Source organism: Periplaneta americana, chromosome 2 (genome assembly GCF_040183065.1).
Source record: "Periplaneta americana isolate PAMFEO1 chromosome 2, P.americana_PAMFEO1_priV1, whole genome shotgun sequence".
Classification (NCBI taxonomy): domain Eukaryota; kingdom Metazoa; phylum Arthropoda; class Insecta; order Blattodea; family Blattidae; genus Periplaneta; species Periplaneta americana.
In genome coordinates this window covers 194,339,837-194,364,768 of record NC_091118.1, presented here as the reverse complement: position 1 = coordinate 194,364,768, position 24,932 = coordinate 194,339,837, and the positions used below count along the sequence as shown (strand labels likewise).

General features: G+C 33.6%; 1 protein-coding gene across 1 annotated transcript in view; it reads left to right on the top strand.

Annotated features, from left to right (window-relative positions):
• Positions 1-24,932, top strand: part of bdl (borderless) — a 191,576-nt gene that overhangs the window by 33,295 nt on the left and 133,349 nt on the right. Inside the window, 1 exon segment of the mRNA XM_069819236.1 lies at positions 9,211-9,350. Within this exon segment, the coding sequence (XP_069675337.1) occupies positions 9,211-9,350 (140 nt within the window).

Sequence of the window (24,932 nt, the reverse complement as noted above, 5' to 3'; positions counted from 1 at the left end):
ATATAAAATTACTCAGACATGCTATCTACTGTCCGTCCAAGTGGTTATGCCGCAGGATTGTAGAAAGGGAGGAAATCACGTGACAGTTAATTACTTAACGAGACCCTTTTATTTAAGTTAAATTAAACAGCTGTATAATATTACGTAAACGTCCAATTCCTAACAGAAATTAATGTTTTCAGAAAAGAGCTAAGACAGCCCAGCTTTTACAGAGGTGCGAGCAGAAGCAGGTGGGGGAAATCGGGATGCGACGTAGGCAAACGGACAGTACCTGTGCGAAAATATGATTCAATATTGAATGCTCTTTCGTCACTGGAAAACGCGAACATATTTTTGGAACGTACTATACTCACTAACTCAGTGCTGTTTACTATATGCGGCCTTGGTTCTGTGTGAAGGACAGTTGGAACTTCATTAGTAGAAGGGGTGGGAGTGAAGTACATTCAAAAACTCAGGTACAATAAAATTGAAGAAAAAATAAAATGATGTCCCTGTATATTACACTCATAACATACCATTAGTTACAGCCACATGTAAGTACTATTTCCCCAAAAATGTTTCTTTTTTACTCTAAACTAACTGTCTGTATATGAACTGAAATATTTCACTGCAGTGACCCTTTTTACCCTTCTGTATAAGGATAAATGGGGTCAGTGTTTAGGACAAATCGGGTCGCAATTTTTCCCTCTATATACCTGCACGGAACGTTAAAATCAATATTGAATTGATGTAATTTAACACTTTACACCTTCCACAAACAAACACTGTTTTCTTTTCTGCACCAAAGAACTGTGTTGCAGTGTAGTCCAAAACCACATGCGTACAGTTTCAAAATTCTAGACACAAGTTCATTTTCTTGTTCTGGAGTAAACGTAGTTTGACGGCCTTTACTTTTCAAGTGGTTGACGTCGTTGCAGACATGAATGAGGAACTCCTCACAACCCAGCAGCATGACGTTGGCTTCTTACCTCGCGAAATGCTTTAATAGCCTTCTGCATGTCGTTCTCAGTCCACGAATTTGACGTTTTCCTCTTACATTTAACCATCTGTCACAAAGAATTGAAAATAAATACTTAATTTGAGTGGACTGATTTGAAACATGTTGACCCTGTTTGTCCGATATTACTGACCCTATTTAACCCAAAGACGCTAATAGCCATAATCTCTTCTAAAAAGCTTAAACTTAATATTGAAAGTTAATCGCACAAATTCTCTGCAATAGTTGTTGTAAAATAATAAAGGAACCGTAAAGCATTATTTAAAATGTATAAAATACTCTTAACTCACTTTTATATTCTCTCTATTCTATCATTGTCAACACAAAGAATATACACACCAGCTAGCATCAATGGCACTCAACGTGTACAGGAAGTTCTCTTCCTGACCAGTATATGGCAGCACTTGCTTGAACTGGTTTACGCTTGAATATGGAGACAGGGTTTTGAAATTGACCCGATTTAGCCTCTGACTCGATTTATACTGAGTTAGCCTTAGTATGGAATATTGCTAATAACTCTTTATGTATTCATTTTATGAAAAAAATACCAAAAACAAAAGTTTTTGAAGATATCTAACTAAAACTTATGACTATCGTCTCACATGTACAGGATGTGGCAAAAAAAGAACACTTTCTTTAAATGGCACCCTGTAATAAATTTTAAATATATTTGAAATCTCCATCCAATTTTACATAAAAATAGAGGTTTGACTCAGCATACATGATGAATACTCTCTTGTGAATGTTATGGTTATTTCAAATACTTTGATACTGTAACACAAAATAAATGTGAAATCTTGACCTCAACTGTAACTTCTCTGTTGAAATCCACAGTGGGGCGTTTGGCAAGAAGGTGGAAGGCTATTCTACCAATTTAGCTGTTACCCCGTTATTCGCAAATTAAATATATGGTAATTTTTGAGGTGTAACAATATTTTAACATATGAAATCGCTCTAGTTCTCAAATGTTACGTTTTTTATTTAACGACACTCGCAACTGCCGAGGTTTTATCAGCGTCGCCGGTGTGCCGGAATTTTTGTCCCATAGTTCTTTTACATGCCAGTAAATCTACTGACGTGAGCCTGTCGCATTTAAGCGAATTGCTAGCTATTGATTCTGCTCTTCAGTGTGCTACTCAAATTTCTGAAAAATCTATTTGCATACTTACCGACTCCAAAGGGGCTATATTTAATATAATTAAATATGTACCAAACCTATATGCACATAGAATTATTCCAATTCAGAAACAACTAAGTAAAAACTAAAAGAACTCCAAAAGGAAATAACATTTCAATGGATACCTAGTCATTGTGGTATAGCTGGAAACGAGAAAGTCGATAATATTGCAAAACAGGCAACATATTTGCAACCAAGACCTCTTCAAGTGATATCTCTATCCAGTGCTCTTGCTTCAGTAAAGTCTCATTTTACAAACATATGGATCAACAATTGGCTCTCTTCTGACAAAGGGAAAATTTTACTGTACAAAAGAAACCAAATGACCTGGAAATGTACAAAAACTTGCTCAGACATGTTCAAACATTTTTAACAAGAGCCAGAACAGGTCACATTGTCACTCAATTGTACCTACACCGATTTCACATTTCTGATACTCCTACTTGTCTGTGGTGTAATAATCATGATGAAGATCTGGAACACATTACTCTATACTATCCATCCATAAATCACAAAATAATTAAATTAAAATCATCAGTACCAGTTGCAGAAGACACAGCCCTGCAGTATATATTGACTGCACCCCAATTTTGGCTACTAGCGACAGGCATCTAGAACACCGATCGAAATACCCCTCATTTCTCGTGAAAAACAACAACTGAATAGACTGCAGTGGACTATAGTGGACTTTATGTTGTCAGAAAACAGCTGGATACATTAAGATTGATTGATTGATTAAATGCCATCGACCTGGCCCGGGATCGAACCCGCAACCTCGAGCATAGAAGGCCGGCGCTATACCAACTCCGCCAACCAGACCGACTCTAGTTCTCAATGAAATTGTGTTCAATTAATTAAAAGGAACTAATTAATTACCAATTCTCAAGAGAACATTTATAAATAGTTGATGGTAAGAGCCCTCATATATTCAATGCTTTTTTCCTAATGTGGAATCCTCTATAGTAGAAATACATTGTTGATATAAACAGCTATTCAATTTAGACGATACTTTCTATGCTTAACGTTTCAATATTTAAGTCGTTCTGAATTATGGATCTTGAAGACGAGAAGGAAGGGTTGAAATTGTTACGTATTTTTCTCATGTTATTTAAATTGGTGGATAATTAATTTTAATTCTCAGTCCTTCATATGAATAACGTGAAGAGTTTCATATTTCATTTAGGAGAGAAAACTGTAGTGTGCGGAAAGTGCGTATAGAATAGTAATATGCGTTACAAGAGCGGTATGTTGAAGTTTTCATGTCCGAGGAAAAGTTTGAAAAAGGGAAACGTAGTTGAGCTTTTTTAATTTCCGAGAATTGAAAGAAAACATACCGCTCGTGTATCGTACATTATTTTGTGCGAAGATCGTTTATTACATACCTGAAAGAGGAATTTCTAATTAGTTGCAATGAAATTTCCATCTTGGCTTCTGTTCAATGACGGCAAATTTGCAAAACAAAAATATCTATCTTCAACATTGTTGCTTTAAAATGTTTTCTGTGTTTACTATACTCCAGCAGGCCGTGATATACGTCTGTCTTCCCCCCCCCCAGTCTATGATGAGTCTGGAATCTTGTTGATTTTTTCACGGCTTCCTTAATGTTACTTGCATCACGAATGCAGTAACTTTAGTGGAGTTGTAGAGTTTACTTAATTTTTGCAAATATTTAAAAACAATAATTAACAGTGCAATTTAGGTGAAATTGCAGTGGTAAGTTTCCAATTTATAATTATTACTATATTGAACGTTTCTAAAAACAATATGTTAAAAGTTAAAGCAGTAAAATCAATATGTCACTTAAGCGGTAAGAAGAGGGAAATTGTTGTGTGTATTAGGTTGGGAATACTGAATGTGGAATTTTATACTTTCCGCGGATTGGTTTTGTGCGGAAACCAAGCAAATACGCACGATCTCGCACAAAACTTTTTACACACCGAATGTAGGAAATCATACTTTCAATGTTAGTTTGCTTACCAGAAAATATATCATTCTGCACTTTCGTAGAAAAAATATTTTCTGTACTGTCACATAAGAGGTTTCATAACAACGACGATGATATAACGGAGTAATATCACAGTCTAGTGTACACAGTCGCGAAGCTTGAGTTGTGAGGGTGCTAGGAACAATAGACTGTGCTGGTACTATTTCGCATTGTCTGTAATGAGACGATATTAGCTATCCTAGTGGTTAGCAACTATCTATGGATGCATATTTACCACGTATTGAGCTTCGTGACTGTATATACTAGACTGTGGTAATACTCTTTGGGTTGTCAACTTTTTTTGAAGAAAATACGGGAGATTAAGGGATCAAAATTTCACATATAAAATTGACATATTCCGTTCAGTTACTAGAAACAATTTTCTTCTACACTTCAACAGCCAGGCTTAAATTAAGACTATTTTGAGACAGATTTTGTTTCGCGTAATAGTTGAAGTCGACTGCAGTTTGCAGCTCTGATTTGTTAAGATGTGTCGTGCTCCTGTTTAGAACATCTACCCAATTGTTCATGAGATGAAACATCCTCTTGGTATGGGCATTACTGCTTGGTATTCTTAGAACAAAACAGGTTTTCCAAATTTATAATATTAACATGGTTTGATTTTAAACGGGTGAATTAAACCCCCTTTTTTTTGGTAAGCATTACTTTCTACAGGGACATCATTTTATTTTTACTTCAATTTTTATTGTACCTGAGTTTTTTAATGTACTTCACTCCCACCCCTTCTACCAGTAAACTTCCAACCGTATGCAGTGAAAGTCCCCTTACGGTCATGAGTAAACAGTACTGAGTTAGTGAGTATAGTGCATTCCAGAAATATATTCGCGTTTTCCAGTGACGAAAGAGCTTTCAATATTGAATCATATTCTCGCACAGGTACTGTCGTCCGTTTGCCTACGTCGCAACCCGATTTCCCCTCCCCACCTGCTTCTGCTCGCCCCTCTGTAAAGGCTAGTGGCTGGGCTGTCTTAGCTCTTTTCTGAAAACATTAATTTCTGTTAGGAATTGGACGTCTACGTAATATTATACAACTGTTTAAAATAACGTAAATAAGTAATTAACTGTCACGTGACTTCCCTCCTTTCTACGACTCTGCGACAAAACCACTTGGACGGAGAGTAGATATTATGTCTGAGTTACTTTATCTGTGCGGGTCGGGCGAAAGTGAAGATTGAATTTACAGTACGTAAGGTACACTTTTATAGAGTAGGTACAGAATTATTTCAACATGAGTTACTAGTACGAAGAACGAAACTGGTAATTGGAATTAGGTACAATAGTCAATAGTGCGCGATAATATGCACAAATGAACTGAAGCCTGTATCGAAATGAACAGCCACCATTTTCAAAATTGTGTTTAAATATGCATATTATGATTATTTTTCAATTTAACTTCATTCTCTATGTAGTACGCTAATGTGCTGTAGACAGTGTAATATACACTGCATAATGAATACGTCCAAATGGATAGCTCAGTTCGTAAGTAAAAACATTTATTGTTAATAGGCCTACAGTATTGTATTTTGATTAAAGAAAAACCTAATGAAAATTATCATACTCAAAATCGCGATATTTCCTAGTTTACGTAATGGATGAACTACTTTTCTTCTCTCTATAGCTAGTAAAGTGATTTGTTTGTATTTTACGCCAGTTCATCGAACTCCAGTCGTAGAAGGGAGTAGCAAACGGTGTTTCCGGTTCTCAACCGTTAATCCAAAGGTATAGCGAGGTTGATATTGGAAATGTTAGTGAAAATAAAATAATGTCCCTGTATAAAGATTGCACATTTAAATGCATCTGTTGAACAACGAAATTCATTATATAATAATCATCATTCACGGAAAAATCAAATGTTCAGAATAATGATTTTTATATTATGCAAAAATAAGGGAGAAAAATGCTCGAAGGGAAGGAAAATACAGCAGCCGGGGGACTGTTGAAAATTAGTGGAAAATGCGGGAGATCCCGGGAAATATGGGAGGGTTGGCAACCCTAAATGTTCTACTCCTGTCCACGAATGATGTAACTCAATAAGAATATTATAAGAAGTACTGTATATGAGTTTAAATTAGAATATTCGCGGTTTGCACACGATTCCTTGAAGAATGTCTTCTTGGGGTTTTACGGCAATAATATATGCTGCTATATCGAATTATACATGATTCCACACCCAACTACCTTGCCTCTCGGTTTACTCTCCTAGCTTCACATCATAATCGTAATACACGTTCACAGCACAATCTGTTGCTATCAATACCACGTCATCAGACATCTCTGTACTCAAGTTCTTTCTCAATAGTCATGGCCCGCTCATGGAATTCGCTGCTGCTGGAAATCAGGGGTAGTCTTAGTCCTCAGTCGTTTAAAATTAGGTTGTTTAGAAATATTTTAAATGCACAGAACTAGTTTTTTTCGGTATAATTATTTATTATTATTATTATTATTATTATTATTATTATTATTATTATTATTATTATTATTATTATTATTTCACACAGTCATTACTGTATTTTTCCATTAACACTTATATCTAGGTAATTGTCATTGTCTCAATGTAACACGTGCTGTGCTGATCATACTAATTGTACTATTCCTTTAGTTGTGAGATTATATTCATATGTATTAATTCTTTCTTTTTTAAGTTAATACTGTATACTAGAATGTATTTTCCTGTTTGTGATTATGTATTCAGTCTCTTTTTTATTATATATTTTTTATTATTCTTATTTTAAAGTTAATACTGATTGTGTATATGTATTCAATCCCTCTTGTTTACTTAATTATGTTTATTATTATTTTTAAGTTAATATTTGTATACCGGTATGTATTTTTCTGTATGTGATTTGATCCTGGTTGAGTGGAAGAGAAGGCCTGATGGCCTTAACTCTGCCAGGGAAAATAAAACTATTATTATTATTATTATTATTTATTATTATTATTATTATTATTATTATTATTATTATTATTATTATTTTCCAATTCACTGCGGGCTAAAGCAGGGAGATGCACTATCACCTTTACTTTTTAACTTCGCTCTAGAATGTGTCATTAGGAAAGTTCAGGATAACAGGCAGGGTTTGGAATTGAACGGGTTACATCAGCTTCTTGTCTATGCGGATGACGTGAATATGTTAGGAGAAAATACACAAACGATTAGGGAAAACACGGAAATTTTACTTGAAGCAAGTAAAGCGATCGGTTTGGAAGTAAATCCCGAAAAGACAAAGTATATGATTATGTCTCGTGACCAGAATATTGTACGAAATGGAAATATAAAAATTGGACATTTATCCTTCGAAGAAGTGGAAAAATTGAAATATCTTGGAGCAACAGTAACAAATATAAATGACACTCGGGAGGAAATTAAACGCAGAATAAATATGGGAAATGCGTGTTATTATTCGGTTGAGAAGCTCTTATCATCCAGTCTGCTGTCCAAAAATCTGAAAGTTAGAATTTATAAAACAGTTATATTACCGGTTGTTCTTTATGGTTGTGAAACTTGGACTCTCACTCTGAGAGAGGAACATAGGTTAAGGGTGTTTGAGAATAAGGTGCTTAGGAAAATATTTGGGGCTAAGCGGGATGAAGTTACAAGAGAATGGAGAAAGTTACACAACACAGAACTGCACGCATTGTATTCTTCACCTGACATAATTAGGAACATTTAATCCAGACGTTTGAGATGGGCAGGGCATGTAGCACGTATGGGCGAATCCAGAAATGCATATAGAGTGTTAGTTGGGAGACCGGAGGGAAAAAGACCTTTAGGGAGGCCGAGACGTAGATGGGAGGATAATATTAAAATGGATTTGAGGGAGGTGGGGTATGATGATAGAGACTGGATTAATCTTGCACCGGATAGGGACCGCTGGCGGGCTTATGTGAGGGCGGCAATGAACCTTCGGGTTCCTTAAAAGCCATTTGTAAGTAAGTAAGTTAATCTTTTAGTACTTTGATTTTTATTGTATTTGTAAATTCAATATTAATTGTAATTATAATTGTAATTGTATTCTTAATATTGTAGTTGTAATCCCCTGGTAGAGGGGAAGAGAAGGCCTGATGGCCTTATCTCTACCAGGTTAAATAAATAAATATATATATATATATATATATATATATATATATAATAAATAATATCTAGGTAATTGTCATTGTCTAAATGTAACACATGCTGTGCTGATAAAACTAATTCTACTAGGCCTATTCCTTTAGTTGTGAGATTATATTCATATGTATTAATTCTTTTTTTTTAAGTTAATACTTGTATACTATAATGTATTTTCCTGTTTGTGATTATGTATTGTCTCTTTTTTTATTATATATACATATATATGTATATATATAATTCTTTTTTTAAAGTTAATACTGATTGTGTATATGTATTCAATCTCTGTTTTTTACTTAATTATGTTTATTATTATTTTTAAATTAATATTTGTATACCGGTATGTATTTTTCTGTATGTGATTTGATCCTGGTTGAGTGGAAGAGAAGGCCTGATGGCCTAAACTCTGCCGGGGAAAATAAAAACTATTATTATTATTATTATTATTATTATTATTATTATTATTATTATTATTAAGTAATATATTAAGTGTATGTTTTTATATTTATGTATGTTTTTGTTATTTAAGATATTATTTATTTTTGTTTTGCACCTTTGTATCTTCTGTTTGTGTATTGTGCTGAACTATAATTGGCCTCTGGCTGTTGTTCAGCACACAAATATTAATAATAAATAAATAAAAATAAATAAATAAATTATTATTATTATTACTATTATAAACTTTTCACGAAGTGTCCTGGTACTATTTTATTTACTACTACACCCCTGGTTGTACCTCATTTGAACAGCATTAACTTCCATCCAAAACAGTACTGTAAAATTCGGTAGTCCCAAACCGCTCGAGACAAGGAAGTCGTCATGGTACCGCAGGTGTGGTGTGTGTGTTTTTCCTGTAGACGCTGGCTATGTATGAGTGTGCTCTATTTTAACCTCCAACATGTTTGACTGAATGGTTTGTGCAGGCCCCGTGTCCTGCCTGCTAGAGGAAGAGAAGCAGGCCACCATGCTGTCCGCCAAAGTGGGGGAGTACGTGGTGTTCAACTGTCCCCTGGACTTCCCGCACGACTACGTCATTCCCTACGTTCTGCGCTGGAACAAGGAGGTGAGCCAACCTGAGATAAGAATCGCTTGCATTCGCATGCAATGGCTCATTAAGATGGGCGTTGGGAGGGAAGCATGACAAACGTAGTGAGTTACACAAATAACTGAAAGTAAACATGGAAAAATATTTATACCGTAAGAATAAAGATGAAATTATGCCATATGAGTGCAAACCAATCCCACACCACGTACCTCTGTATAGAGGTAGAATTGTGCCAGTAAATAAACCAGACATTACTCTATGCTAGTGGTTGCCAAACTCTTTAAAGACGCGACCCATTTTTGGGCGAGACTTGAGTTTGCTGTGATCTCCACCCCCCACTACTTTACCGGTTCTCGACTCCATTCAAAAAATGCAAAACCTTGTAAAATTACAACTATAATTTCATTTTAAATCAGAGGATACTACCCGAAGTACGAATTTAAACAACAGATTATTTAGTATTTTTCCGGAAGAAACTCAAAACAAATACGACAATCACAGATAAATCCATTTGCATTCAACGATAACATAATATAAATGATAACTTGAATATTATTTACATTACTAATAAAACGATAACAATATATAAATGATAACTTGAATATTATTTATGTCGCTAAAGAACGATAACAGCATAAATTATAACTTGAATATTATTTATATCACTAAAAAAACGATAACAAAATATAAATGATAACTTGAATATTATTTATATCGATAAAGAACGATAACAGAATAAAATTATAGCTTGAATATTATTTATAACGCTAAAGAACGATAACAGAGCATAAATTATAACTTGAATATTATTTATATCACTAAAAGAACGATAACAAAGTATACATGACAACTTGAATATTATTTATATCGCCAAAGAAAAATAACAGAATAAAATTATAGCTTGAATATTATTTATAACGCTAAAGAACGATAACAGAGCATAAATTATAACTTTAATATTATTCATATCACTAAAAAAACGATAACAAAATATAAATGATAACTTGAATATTATTTATATCGCTAAAGAATGATAACAGAATAAAATGATAGCTTGAATATTATTTATATCGCTAAAGAACGATAACAGAGCATAAATTATAACTTGAATATTATTTATATCGCTAAAGAACGATAACAGAATAAAATTATAGCTTGAATATTTTTATAACGCTAAAGAACGATAACAGAGCATAAATTATAACTTGAATATTATTTAGATCACTAAAAAAAGAAAACAAAATATAAATGATAACTTGAATATTATTTATATCGCTAACGAACGATAACGAAATAAAATGATAACTTGAACGAGACTCGAATTCACAATCTTCGAGCTCTCTACCGCTGTTCTACCAGACACAGATATCGAATAACTCTATAGTTCCGAAACTGCTTCTACAAGTGCATAGCATCGTGTAACATCACCGTGATCCGAAGTAGACTCGGAAAATATTCGCTATTAACGAGTGCTGCAACTTTTTTTTTGCAGCTGTACATACAAAATGTATATAATTTCATGACAATAAATATACTACATACAAACACATAATTAATAATTCAATTGTTTTCCACTCGCAAAGATACAGCCATTTGTATGGATATTAATTAAAAAAAAATAGCTGCCCTAAATATGGGTTCGATAAAAATCGGCCTACTAATCAATTCACAATGAACAGTGATTAATGATAATATACGTTACAAGAGCGGAATGTTGACGTTTTCATGTTCGAGGAAAAGATTGAAAAAGCGAAACGTAGTTGAGCTTTTTTAATTTCCGAGAACATGAAAACAAACATACCGCTCGTGTATCGTACATTATTTTGTGCGAAGATCGTTTATTACATACCTGAAAGAGGAAATTCTAATTAGTTGCAATGAAATCTCCATCTTGGTTTCTGTTCAATGACGGAAACTTTTAAAAACTAAAATATCTACCTTCAACATTGTTGCTATAAAATGTTTTCTGTGTTTACTGTATTCCAGCAGGCCGTGATATACGTCTGTCTTTTCTTTCCCCCCCGTCTATAAATGCGAACTTAAAACAAACTGTAAGGTTATGTAATGATTTATTTTTCATTTTAATATTTTAACAATATTATTTATATAACATATTGCAGTAATAACATCGGCATCTGGAATCTTGTTGATTTTTTCACGGCTTCCTTAATGTTACTTGCATTACAAATGCAGTAACTTTTGTGGTGTTGTAGAGTTTACTTAATTTTTGCAAATATTTAAAAACAATAATTAACATTGCAATTTAGGTGAAATTGCAGTGGTAAGTTTCCTATTTATAATTATTACTATGTTAAACGTCTCTAAAAATAATATGTTAAAAGCCTAAAGCAGTAAAATGAATGTCGCGCTTAAGCGGTAAGAAGAGGGAAATTGTTATGTGTGTTACGTTGGAAATACTGAATGTGGTATTTCACACTTACCGCGTATTGGTTCTTTGCGGAAAACAAGCAAATACGCACGATTGCTATAAAATGTTTTTTGTGCTAGTAAATGTAGTTAATTTTCTTGAACCTTTATTCAGAAGACATAAATTAATTCGTTTGCGGTGCACCCAAATACGAAAATTTCTGTTCTTGATTTGCACATAAAAGGCAGGTCTATAACACAAGATATCATAATTATTTGGTTTTAATTCATTTTCTGTTATATCGAGATTGGTTCAAGTTCAAGAAAGACATCCTGAGTAATTTCGGACATAATTTTTATGAACAATCCAGAAATTAAAATGATGTGTTTTAATTGGAGAACTTGTAGAATCAGGTTTGAACAAATTATTTCCAGATAACAGACCTTGTAACTGAAAACCGAAATTTGTTATTTCGCCGATTTTGTCTAATTTTCTTAACCATGTAGTTTTGAATTGTCTCTAAAATATTTTTTCGAGATTTATTTTATATACTAGCCGTACCCGTGCGCTCCGCTGCTCCTGTTAGAAATAAATATAAAGTAATTACATAATTAAAATAGGACATTTGATCCAGGGAACATTCGTGTTTGATAGAAGTATAAATCGTTTATATGTTACTTAATTTAAATTGTACTTAAATAATTAAAATGCGATCATTTTGGTCCAGAGACACTCATTTGGTGATGCAAGGACAATTCCTTTAACATATTTCTTATTTGTTATTACATGCAACCATAGTTTAATTAATGTACAAAATAGCCTATTACGATTTCTGTGCGTAAGAAGCTATTTTAATCTTACCTGTCCTCGATTCACTCAGAAGTTACTGTAATAACATTATAGCATTATGTCCATCTAGAGAAACTACACTTTCCAATGGTGAATTAATAATTAATTATACAAATCGGTTAATTTAGCATTCAATATTACTTCATACAAACGCAGAAACATTCTCTGTAGGCTATGTTTAATATCTTTCGATTGTTGTTGTCCAAGGCCCCTTATAGAGGAAGTCATTTGTTTTTATTTCATTGCACCGCCTTAGATGGCGTTATTTTAGTTTTAAAACTCATTTATCTCATTAAATATCAATCCTATCAAAATTTTGTAGAGAGTAAAACTTATCGGAAATAATTTTTAAAGAAACTTTTGTTATGTAACATTTTTTACAAAAATCAATAATAAGCGAGATATTTCGAGTTATTTAATTCAGGCCCCCTTATAACCCCCTTTTCAAATAAAGTATTTTGAATGCCATATAGCCTAATATCTAAGTTACAACGAATTTTAGTTTATATTCCAATTTTCATATAAATCGGTTCGGCCATCATTGCGTGAAAAGGTAACAAACATCCCGACAGACAGACATACAAACAAAAATTTCAAAAAAGCGATTTTCGGTTTCAGGGTGGTTAATTATATATGTTAGGACCAATTATTTTTGGAAAATCGAAAATTACCAGAAAAATTTCGGCTACAGATTTGTTATTAGTATAGAATAGATAATAATGGAATTGCAACAGAGCGCAATGCAATGACACGATAAGAGTCAGAAAGTCGCGGTGACCTTTGTCTGCACAATGCAGCCAGGACGCGTCTGTCGTGCACAAGCCAAATGCAGATTAATCTCGTCAAGCTCTGGCGAATGTGTTATTAACGAGATGAATAAGGAAGGATTCTGCGAAGACAGATCATCGCATGATGTAGCACTGCTATGATAACACAGCGCAAAAGCCTCTTCCAATTAACTGTTAAAATAATGCTGTATGTATGAGCATACTAAACGACTTTTACCGCAATACGGAAACATTCGCATTCAATAATTTCAAAGGAAAATTGTCCAGAAGCCGGGTATCGATCCCGGGACCTTTGGCCGAAGGCACCAACGCTCTTATCAACTGGAATGTACAACGATTTGTCCCAAATAAATGGTACCAGTAACTTTCGTCCCCATTTTTTAGTCCATACACGTCTGAAGTTAACGCCACCGGCGTGGCTCAGTTGGTTAAGGCGCTTGCCTGCCGGTCTGATTACCTGGTTGGGTTTTTTCCGAGGTTTTCCCCAACCGTAATGTGAATGCAAGGTAATCTATGGCGAATCCTCGGCCTCATCTCGCCATATATCATCTCGCTACCACCAATCTCATCGACGCTAAATAACCTAGTAGTTGATACAGCGTCGTTAAATAACCTACTAAAATAAAATAAAAAAAGCGTCTGAAGTTATGGTAATTTGTATATTTTATGAAATTCTGATTAAAAAGACAAATAACGATAGAACAAATTAATACTTTTAATTATCCGGGCTGCAATATCTCAAATGCAAGAAAAGAAGATTTTACAAATAAAGTAAACAAATTTAATTATTTCTGTGGGGTAATAAAATAGTACATTATGCAGCGAGCCTATAATAGTAGTAATTAAGACGCGAGTATGTTTGTTTATGAAACGATCGCTTGCGTTCGTTTAATAATTTTCATACGAGCGTCTTAATTACCATTATAGGCAAGTTTCATACGACTTTTTATGCTCGACCATATTTCTAACTTGAAATTATTTATAAGTATTCATGTTATGGTTATGTAAGTGAGGAGTGGAACTGACCTGAATTGTGAGATGTGCGCAGACGCGAAAGTATTGATTTTTTTCCGAAACACGAATGTCATTGACCTTGATACAATCTAGAGAATAACATGAACATTAGGCTTGATATAACCTGGAAATTAATTTAGAATTGAAAAACGAGATGACAAATTGAATTTATTTGAATATTATTTACAATTAACGCTAATTATTATAGTAACAGAACATAACCTTCTGCGACAGTATTGGATTTCCAGCCTCCGTGACTTTTCGCTAATTGTCTTTCGATTGCATATCCGAGAATAATCGATACTTGCGTTTTTATAATGGTATAATCAGTACAAAGGTGATTTCTCATTGGCTGAACAACTGAATTATAATGAATAGGTGTACTTTAATGAGGTGCATTAAAGGGCTACTGCCAAGGTGTATAATTACTACATTTCGGCATGGTCGAGCATAAAGAACTTTAAAAATACACTAGCAAAGAAACAAGATTAAAATTTTATAAATTTATGGCAGTCCCTATGTTGCTGTACGGGTCTGAATTCTGGACGCTTACTAAATCCGAAGAAAAAAGAATCGAGGTGATAGAAATGAGATTTTTGAGCAGTATAGCAGGCTTATACTCTTTTAGACAAGAAACGCAATGAAGACATCAGACTAGAACTGAATATATTCAGTTTAATTGAAAAACTCACATAATATAGGAATGAATGGAAGCAACACGTTGAAAGAATGATTCAAGACCGAATTCCTAAATTAATATTCGACTACAGACCAACTGGTAATCGAAACATAGGTAGACCGAGGAAAAGATGGCTTCAACAATTTAAAAATTTATGTACTTCATGAGACCGGAACGAACCAAACAAGGCTTAAACCATGTGGCTGATGATGATGATGATGATGATGATGATGATGATGATGATGATGATGACAAATAACAAATGATTTAAAAGTGTACTAGATATATTTAATTCAAGTACATATCTATACTAATAATAAATCTGTAGCCGAAATTTTTCTGGTAATTTTCGATTTTCCAAAAATAATTGGTCCTAACATATATAATTAACCACCCTGAAACCGAAAATCGCTTCTTTTTTTTTACATTTTTGTTTGTCTGTCTGTCTGTCTGTCTGTCTGTCTGTGTGTTTGTTACCTTTTCACGCGATAATGGCTGAACGGATTTCGATGAAAATTAGAATATAAATTAAGTTCGTTGTAACTTAGATTTTAGGCTATATGGCATTCAAAATACATTATTTAAAAGGGGAGTTATATTTGGGCCTGAATTAAATAAATCGAAATATCTCGCTTATTATTGATTTTTGTGAAAAATGTTACATAACAAAAGTTTCTTTAAAAATAATTTTTGATAAGTTTTATTCCTTGAAAAATTTTGATAGGACTGATATTTAATGAGATAAATGAGTTTTAAAATTAAAATAACTGCCATCTAAGGCCGTGTAATGAATTAAAAAACAAATGACTTCGTCTATAAGGGGCCTTGGACAGCAACAATCGAAAGCTATGAAAGATAGCCTACAGATAATGTTTCTGCGTTTCTATGAAGTAATACGGTATCGGAAGCTAAATTTACCGATTTGTATAATTAATTATTAATTCACCATTGGAAAGTGTAGTTTCTCTAGATGGACATAATGCTATAATGTTATCACAGTAACTCCTGAGTGAATTGAGGACAGGTAAGATTAAAATAGATTCTTATGCACAGAAAACTTGATAGGCTATTCTGTATATTCGTTTCCTGTATTTCCTACACTAATTTTTATGACCAAATGAGTGGTCTCTGGATCAAAATGATCGCATTTTAATTGTTTAATTCAATTTCAATTAAGTAAAATAATAAACGATTTATCCTTCTATCAAACACGAATGTTCCCTGGATCAAATGTCCTATTTTAATTATGTAATTACTTTATATTTATTTCTAACGGGTGCAGCGGAGCGCACGGGTACGGCTAGTATCAGAATAAATGTCCTGAAACAGTATGTCCCAAAGCGCGTAAGTACTGTGTAATTTTACCATTATCCTTATACTCATTATAATGATATACAACTCCTTGCACCTGAGTTTTTCTTCTCTTCCTTGGAGATCCACCGACTTCAGCACGCAGGAGTTCTCTGTCCACTACAGATGCCCCCTTTTGTAATTATTTATCTAGGAACTCATTAATTGTTGGATGTGGTTTTTCCAACCTTCCATAGGGGTTTGTCGTTCTGGGAAGTCTGGTCACAGCACGTTCATAACAGTTCCAAATTCTAATTGGGAACAGTGGTGGTTGATAAACTCCTCCCTCTACGCCTTAATCCACTACATTTATTACAGAGGAGAATATTTAAAATATGCCTTAAAAAAACAGAAATGCAGGACAAAAAATTTGGGACAAAAGTTGCCTCATAATTGGTGCCTTCTTGGTATCACTTGTGAGATTCAGACCTGTTGTTTAAACAACAACAAAAGAATGAATAAAAGATGAAAATAAAAAATAAATAAAACCATAAATACATAAATAAAAACAAATAAAAAGATAAAAATAAATTGATAAAAATAAATACAGTATATATAAAATAAATAGAATAAGTAAATAGATAAAAATACAAATCAAGCTTTCAGGAATAACTTCCTGTAAAGTTAATTTGAATAATTTCGAGGTAAAAATTGTTCCGGGGCCGGGTATCGAACCCGGGACCTTTGGTTAAACGTACCAACGCTCTCCCAACTGAGCTACCCGGGAACTCTACCCGACACCGATCCAATCAATGTTGGTTGCTTGACTGTTGTCAGCCCACTTTGAGGTCTGTGGATATAGAGGGAAAAATTGGATCGATGTCGGGTAGAGTTCCCGGGTAGCTCAGTTGGGAGAGGGTTGGTACGTTTAACCAAAGGTCCCAGGTTCGATACCCGGCCTCGGAACAATTTTTCCCTCGAAATTATTCAGATAAAAATAAATAAATAAAAAATGGAATGTTGCCTGTCATGTACTTTTCTATCTCATACTACTAGGTTACATTAGTCACCGCTAGGGGAGCTGAATACTAGCAGTGTTGCCATTAATTTTCGTATGAATAATCTAATATAACAATTTTTATTTATTTCACAACATCCGATCCTCAGTTACCCTAATAAAGCTGCCCTTTCGTTTCTTAAAATCTTTTTCATAGTGCGTACTGTTTATTGGCATAGCGCCTTTTATGCTAAGCTTCTTGACTTGCAGTAATTGTTGGCATAGCGAATATTTCATATGAGTGCCAACATTTTGACACAGAAACAGCTCTTCGCACTCACGACAGAAGTATTTAATTGCTGAGGTACCCACGTTCATAACCCTGGACAGGGCCATTTTCACTCCATCAACAGACAAGTTTCATGCAGTTTTACAGCGACTTTATAGCAGAGGGGCTGAGAGTCTGGTGGTACGTTACTTTGGCATCCTTAGGCCCGGTTTCTTCAACCTTTGTTAAATTATAACAGTGTGTCATTCTATTTTAACTGTAAACTTAACAGTTGAAGCATTTCTTCAACTACTGTTAGTACTAACAGGCTGTTAAAACCTATGTTAATTTAACTTCCCAATTTCATGCAGTTAAATCATTTAACTCTCTGTTAGCATAGAAGTATCCAATATGGCTGGTGCGTTAGATACTGAACTTATATATCTGGATTATTTAGAAAATTATATCCATGAATACATAAACAGAGCGGATGATTTCTGTGATTTGATAGAGCAGAAGTTCATACAAAGGTATAGGCTGTTTTCTGCCAAGCCTCACTTTTCGCTTTCAACTTAGATCCGTTTGTTTGTTTATTCTCATTAATTGGTTTATACTGCGAAATAATTTCCAGCAGAAGGCTTCTCTCGAATAAAGAGAAATTAGTCCCACGGTTTCTTTTTGTTTCAGTGTTTTCCATTTCACAACAGCAATACCAATACGCCGCTCCACGCTATTGTGATACAGACGAGGAAAGAAGCAGAAATCAAACCTGAGAGAATAGAAAGACTTCTATCCTCTCTGAATCAAATAACGGAAACAAGCGAGAATCGCAATTGTCAGAATTCAGAAAACAGAAGAGAGCCTATACTTGGTCATAGATTATGGTTAAACTCTAGAATCTCTGGTCCTAACAGAGAGTTAACAAACAGAATGTTAAAATGTGAAGTGTAAAGTTGAAGAAACGCAATATTTTTAACAGCAATTCATACTTTTAACTTACAGTTAATTAAGGGGACACTCAACTATATTTTGGAACTTTTTTCCTATTTGACCAATCTTTTTCAAATTTGGAGAAAAAGTTTAATATACATATGGAAAGTAACATGCAAAATCTCTGCTCATTACATCCAATACTTTTCAAAATAAAAAAATTCAATATTTAATTAATCATTAATTGAAATATCACTTTTAATTATCATTTTTTTATTTTTTGGCTTTATGCATTTGACTGTGACTTCTCAATGAATAGGGGAAGAATTCTGCTTATTGATTTAGTTCTGTCACTTAAATTAGTGTAGAAATTTAATTTTTCATTTCTATGACACTTTTTCTCCAATTTTAAAGTTGAGTGTCCCCTTAACGCTATGTTAGGTACATTTTAACAAATGTTGAAGAAACCGGGCCTTAATGTTACAGCTATGTATATGCGTCCTTAACATCACTGGAATAGGTGGAAAGGATGCATGAAGAAGATAAGGTAGAAAACAAGTGGGGGGGGGAAGGAAAATTAGGGAAAAGGGAAGAAAAATGAAATGCGCAGAGGAATAAAATGTAGAATGATAAGGAAAAGGGCGACAACAAAAGAAAATATGAAGAAGGTGGAGTATGATTAAGGAGAAGATGAAATAAAAGGAGGGAAAAGAAGAGAAATGGAAATGGATAAGAAGAAAAGAGATTATAACTCAAACTGGACTAACTTTGCTTGACATTTCTAAGAACAAGATTTTACAAGTAAAAACCGCCTGGTTACATGATCCACGGCTTCCTCTCTGTGAGTGGTGAAGCTGCTGCTGCTTCCCAGATCTTGCTTACTAATTGGCCATCTACTCCTACGAGTAGGCCCACATATTTTGCTGGTGACGTGTTTCACGCATTCAAAGAAATAAATTACAATTTGGGCTACTCTCGTATGAATAGAAAGCAACATCATCCGGATTTTCAGAATACCCTATTTTCTCGAATATCCCGCGCCCTCGAATAAACAGCGCACCCCCTTTCGAAAAGGAAAAAGAAGGAGGAAAAATAAACAAATTAAAAAAAACTTCCAACAATATATTCATGACAAAAACAAATACAGTTAAGCTAATTTTAAGTTCTTTTTGCTGCAAGTAAAGGATTGTAATTTCATACGGTAGCCTATTCATTTTCGGATTGAAAATATAAGACTCCCAAACTATATCAGAATTCACCTTCATTCTGACATAAGTACTGCTAACCAAAATGTAATTTAATAGTGCTAACAATTGAAATACCGGTACTGGAAGATGATGATGATAATGATAATAATAATAATAATAATAATAATAATAATAATAATAATAATAATAATAATAATGGTTTATTTTAGCTGGCAGAGTTAAGGCCATTCGGCCTTCTCTTCCACCCAACCAGTATGATAGAAAATTACTACAATGCTATGAATATAACATAATTAGTACAATACAGTACAATACAATACAATAAAATTCAAAGCAATACAATACTACAATACAAGACAATATAATACATAATTAATATAATACAATGACAATTCTATTCATCTTCACAACATCAATAAAATAATTATGTAATACTACTACTACTACTACTACTAATAATAATAATAATAATAATAATAATAATAATAATAATAATAGTAATGATAGTCATACCTAAATTAAATTAAATTATTAAACTCGATCACAATTATAACTTCAATTTGACTGCGCCCGTAAGAAATCGTTTAGCCTTTTCTTGAAAGTGATTATTGTCTGGCAGCCCCTAATCTTCTGAGGTAGAAAATTCCATTCACGGGGGACTAAGACAGTAAAAGAGGATGAATAGTGGGATGTTCTATGGGCGGGAATTGCTAGGATTTGGCTCTCCTGTAACCTGGTGTTTAGATTGTGATTGGAGGATAAGTAGTTAAACCGGGAACGAAGATAATTTGGAGTAGAAGTGTGGAGAACTCGAAACAGAAGAGAGAGCGAATGAAGTGTTCTACGATTACTAAGTTGCAGCCAGGAACGAGGGTGTAATGTGTAATAATGGCATGCACTACCGCCTTAGGAGTTGTGCAGGGGAAAATTCGGCAATGTTTTCAACTTCATTTCGAATAATCCGCGCATCTACGTATGTCTCGGAAAAAATGCGAGGGATATTTGAGAAAATACGGTATTCACCAGTTTCCAAAACTCTAATTTATACTCGAATGTGACGTTATTATCATAAATTTTCATACGTCATTGAGGAGTACAAGAAAACACCGTTTAGTCATGGATCATAGACTTTATTTATTTCATCGCCATTCAAATATTTGCAAAAGAAACTTGACATTTTTTAAAACGTACAAATAGGCCTATTAGTTATGAAAAATTAAACAGAAACAAGCTAGTTGTAGGCACCGTATTTGATACGTTTCCAGAAGGCTATGGCTGTAAGTTTCAGTGGTTTCCATAGCAGCAATTTATTAACAAAATAAATAATAATAATAGATATTTGTAATGTTGTTAATTTTGTTTCTATTTTGACAGCAGTTCGGTAGTGATAGTGACGAAGATTTTATTGCTAGTAGGCTTACTAATTCGAAAATCTGAGAGCAAGCATATGCTGTAACTTTGAATTTATTACCGCTAAAGTCGAGAAAACTTCCTAACGTATGGTAAGAATTGTTGTCAAAGTCTATTTCTTTCATACTGTGAAAATTGTTTTGTGCGAGATCGTGCGTATTTGCTTGTTTTCCGCACAGAACCAATACGCGGTAAGTGTGAAATACCACATTCAGTATTCCCAACCTAACACACATAACAATTTCCCTCTTCTTACCGCTTAAGCGCGACATTCATTTTACTGCTTTAGGCTTTTAACATATTATTTTTAGAGACGTTTAACATAGTAATAATTATAAATTGGAAACTTACCACTGCAATTTCACCTAAATTGCAATGTTAATTATTGTTTTTAAATATTTGCAAAAATTAAGTAAAGTCTACTACTCCACAAAACTTATTGCATTCCTGATACAAGTAACATTAAGGAAGCCGTGAAAAAATCAACGAGATTCCAGATGCCGATGTTATTACTGCAATATGTTATATAAATAATATTGTTAAAATATTAAAATGAAAAATAAATCATTACGTAACCTTACCGTTTGTTTTAAGTTCGCATTTATAGACTGGGGGAAATAAAAGACAGACGTATATCACGGCCTGCTGGAGTATAGTAAACACAGAAAACATTTTACAGCAACAATGTTGAAGAAAGATATTTTGGTGTTCCGAAGTTGGCGTCATTAAACAGAAACCAACATGGATATTTCATTGCAACTAATTAAAAAAAATTCGTCTTTCAGGTATGTAATAAACGATCTTCGTACAAAATAATGTACGATACACGAGCGGTATGTTTGTTTTCATGTTCTCGGAAATTAAAAAAGCTCAACTACGTTTCGCTTTTTCAATCTTTTCCTCGAACATGAAAACGTCAACTTACCGCTCTTGTAACGTATATTACCATTACAGTTCTCATTAATGTGATGTCTAGAGACTGCGGGAAAAATATTTTTTAGGTAATGGTGATGAAGGATAATTTTATAAATGCAAGTTGAACTGTAAGGAATGTCAATTGCAGGGGGTTATTCTTTGAGATATTTCACATAAAAAGTTAATAGTATTTTGTTCGTTTTTGCTTCCTTTTTGAGATAAAAATTGTTTTATGTGAAATATTTCATAGCGTGTTTTAGAAAACTATTGATTTACTTCCCAATATGCTCAGTCAATTTAAGAGAGCAGCGTATTATGATAATAAACTATTGACAGAAATTTTAGTTTTGTATATTAAATGTGCAGAACTTTGATCCGAACAATTGTAATATTTTGTTCTGCAATAGTAATATACGTTACAAGAGCGGTATGTTGACGTTTTCATGGTCGAGGAAAAGATTGAAAAAGCGAAACGTAGTTGAGCTTTTTTAATTTCCGAGAACATGAAAACAAACATACCGCTCGTGTATCGTACATTATTTTGTGCGAAGATCATTTATTACATACCTGAAAGACGAATTTCTAATTAGTTGCAATGAAATCTCCATGTTGGTTTCTGTTTAATGACGCCAACTTCAGAACACCAAAATATCTTTCTTCAACATTGTTGCTATAAAATGTTTTCTGTGTTTACTATACTCCAGCAGGCCTTGATATACGTCTGTCTTTTTTTTTTTTCCTCCAGTCCATAAATGCGAACTTAAAACAAACGGTAAGGTTATGTAATGATTTATTTTTCATTTTAATATTTTAACAATATTATTTATATAATATATTGCAGTAATAACATCCGCATCTGGAATCTTGTTGATTTTTTCACGGCTTCCTTAATGTTACTTGTATCAGGAATGCAATAAGTTTCGTGGAGTAGTAGACTTTACTTAATTTTTGGAAATATTTAAAAACAATAATTAACATTGCAATTTAGGTGAATTTGCAGTGGTAAGTTTCCAATTTATAATTATTACTATGTTAAACGTCTCTAAAAATAATATGTTAAAAGCCTAAAGCAGTAAAATGAATGTCGCGCTTAAGCGGTAAGAAGAGGGAAATTGTTATGTGTGTTACGTTGGGAATACTGAATGTAGTATTTCACACTTACCGCGTATTGGTTCTGTGCGTAAAACAAGCAAATACGCACGATCTCGCACAAAGGTATTTTTAATTGTTACGTTTGTTCGGATCAAATTTCTACACATTTAAAGAACAAAATAATCCTACTTGTCATTGGTGTAATAATCATGATGAAGATCTGGAACACATTCTTCTATACTGTCCATCCATAAACCACAAAAGAAGTAAATTAAAATCATCAGTACCAGTTGCAGAAGACACAGCCCTGCAGTATATATTGGCTACACCCCAACTCTGGCGTCTAGCAACAGGCATCTATAATGAACACCGATCAAAATACCCCTCATTTCTCATGAAAAACAAAAACTGAATAGACTACAGTGGACTATAGTGGACTTTATGTTGTCAGAAAACAGCTGCATACATTAAGAAGATTGATTGATTGATTGATCGATTGATCGATCGATTGGTTGATTGATTGATTGATTGATTGAGTGATTGATTGATTGATTTATTGATTGATTGAAGAACAAAACTAAAATGATTGCGATTAGGGCAAATGTTTATATGACTTTTATGCTCAGAAAGTTTCGGAAATAAGCTCCATTTGTGAAGGTAAATCCTCGTGAATCACCTTGTGTATGTCTGAAGATAATAATTTAATAAATGAATAAATGAAAGAATATGTGAATATATATATATATATATATATATATATATATATATATATAATATACACCCGTATCAGTCATCTATTCCGGAAATTAGTGCATTAAAATTTTCGAAACAAAAATATTTATAACTATGGCACACGTGAACTTTCACTTGAGCTTTATTTCAACAATCAACCCTAACAGGAAGTAGGGTCAGTGGCGTATCACTTTAAAATTTCAAATGGGAGTCGGGTCAAATAGGGTACTATTTGATAGAGCTCTTCAAAACAACTTTCATAGGAAACGTTTTTATTAATTCCTACTCTTTCAATGAGAAAACGTACGGAAAGGCAATGGGTGATTTGGACCATGCGTAAGTCATTTCTTTCGGAAACTAGTGCATTAAAATTTTCGAGACAAAAATATTTATAACTATGGCACATGTGAACTTTCACTTGAGCTTGATTTCATCAATCAGCCCTAATAGGAAGTAGGGTCAGTGGCGTATCACTTTAAAATTTCAAATGGGAGTCGGGTCAAATAGGGTACTATTTGATAGAGCTCTTCAAAACAACTTTCATAGGAAACGTTTTTATTAATTCCTACTCTTTCAATGAGAAAACGTACGGAAAGGCAATGGGTGATTCGGACCATGCGTAAGTCATTTCTTTCGGAAACTAGTGCATTAAAATTTTCGAGACAAAAATATTTATAACTATGGCACATGTGAACTTTCACTTGAGCTTGATTTCATCAATCAGCCCTAATAGGAAGTAGGGTCAGTGGCGTATCACTTTAAAATTTCAAATGGGAGTCGGGTCAAATATGGTACCATTTGATAGAGCTGTTCAAAACAAACAATTTTCAAAGGAAACGTTATTATTAATTCCTACTCTTTGAATGAAAAAATGCACAAAAGACAATGCTATCAATGTTGATCTTTTCGTATGCTTTCTCATTGAAAGAGTAGGAATTAATAAAAAACGTTTCCTATGAAAGTTGTTTGTTTTGAACAGCTCTATCAAATGATACCATATTTGACACGACTCCCATTTGAAATTTTAAAGTGATACGCCACTGACCCTACTTCCTGTTAG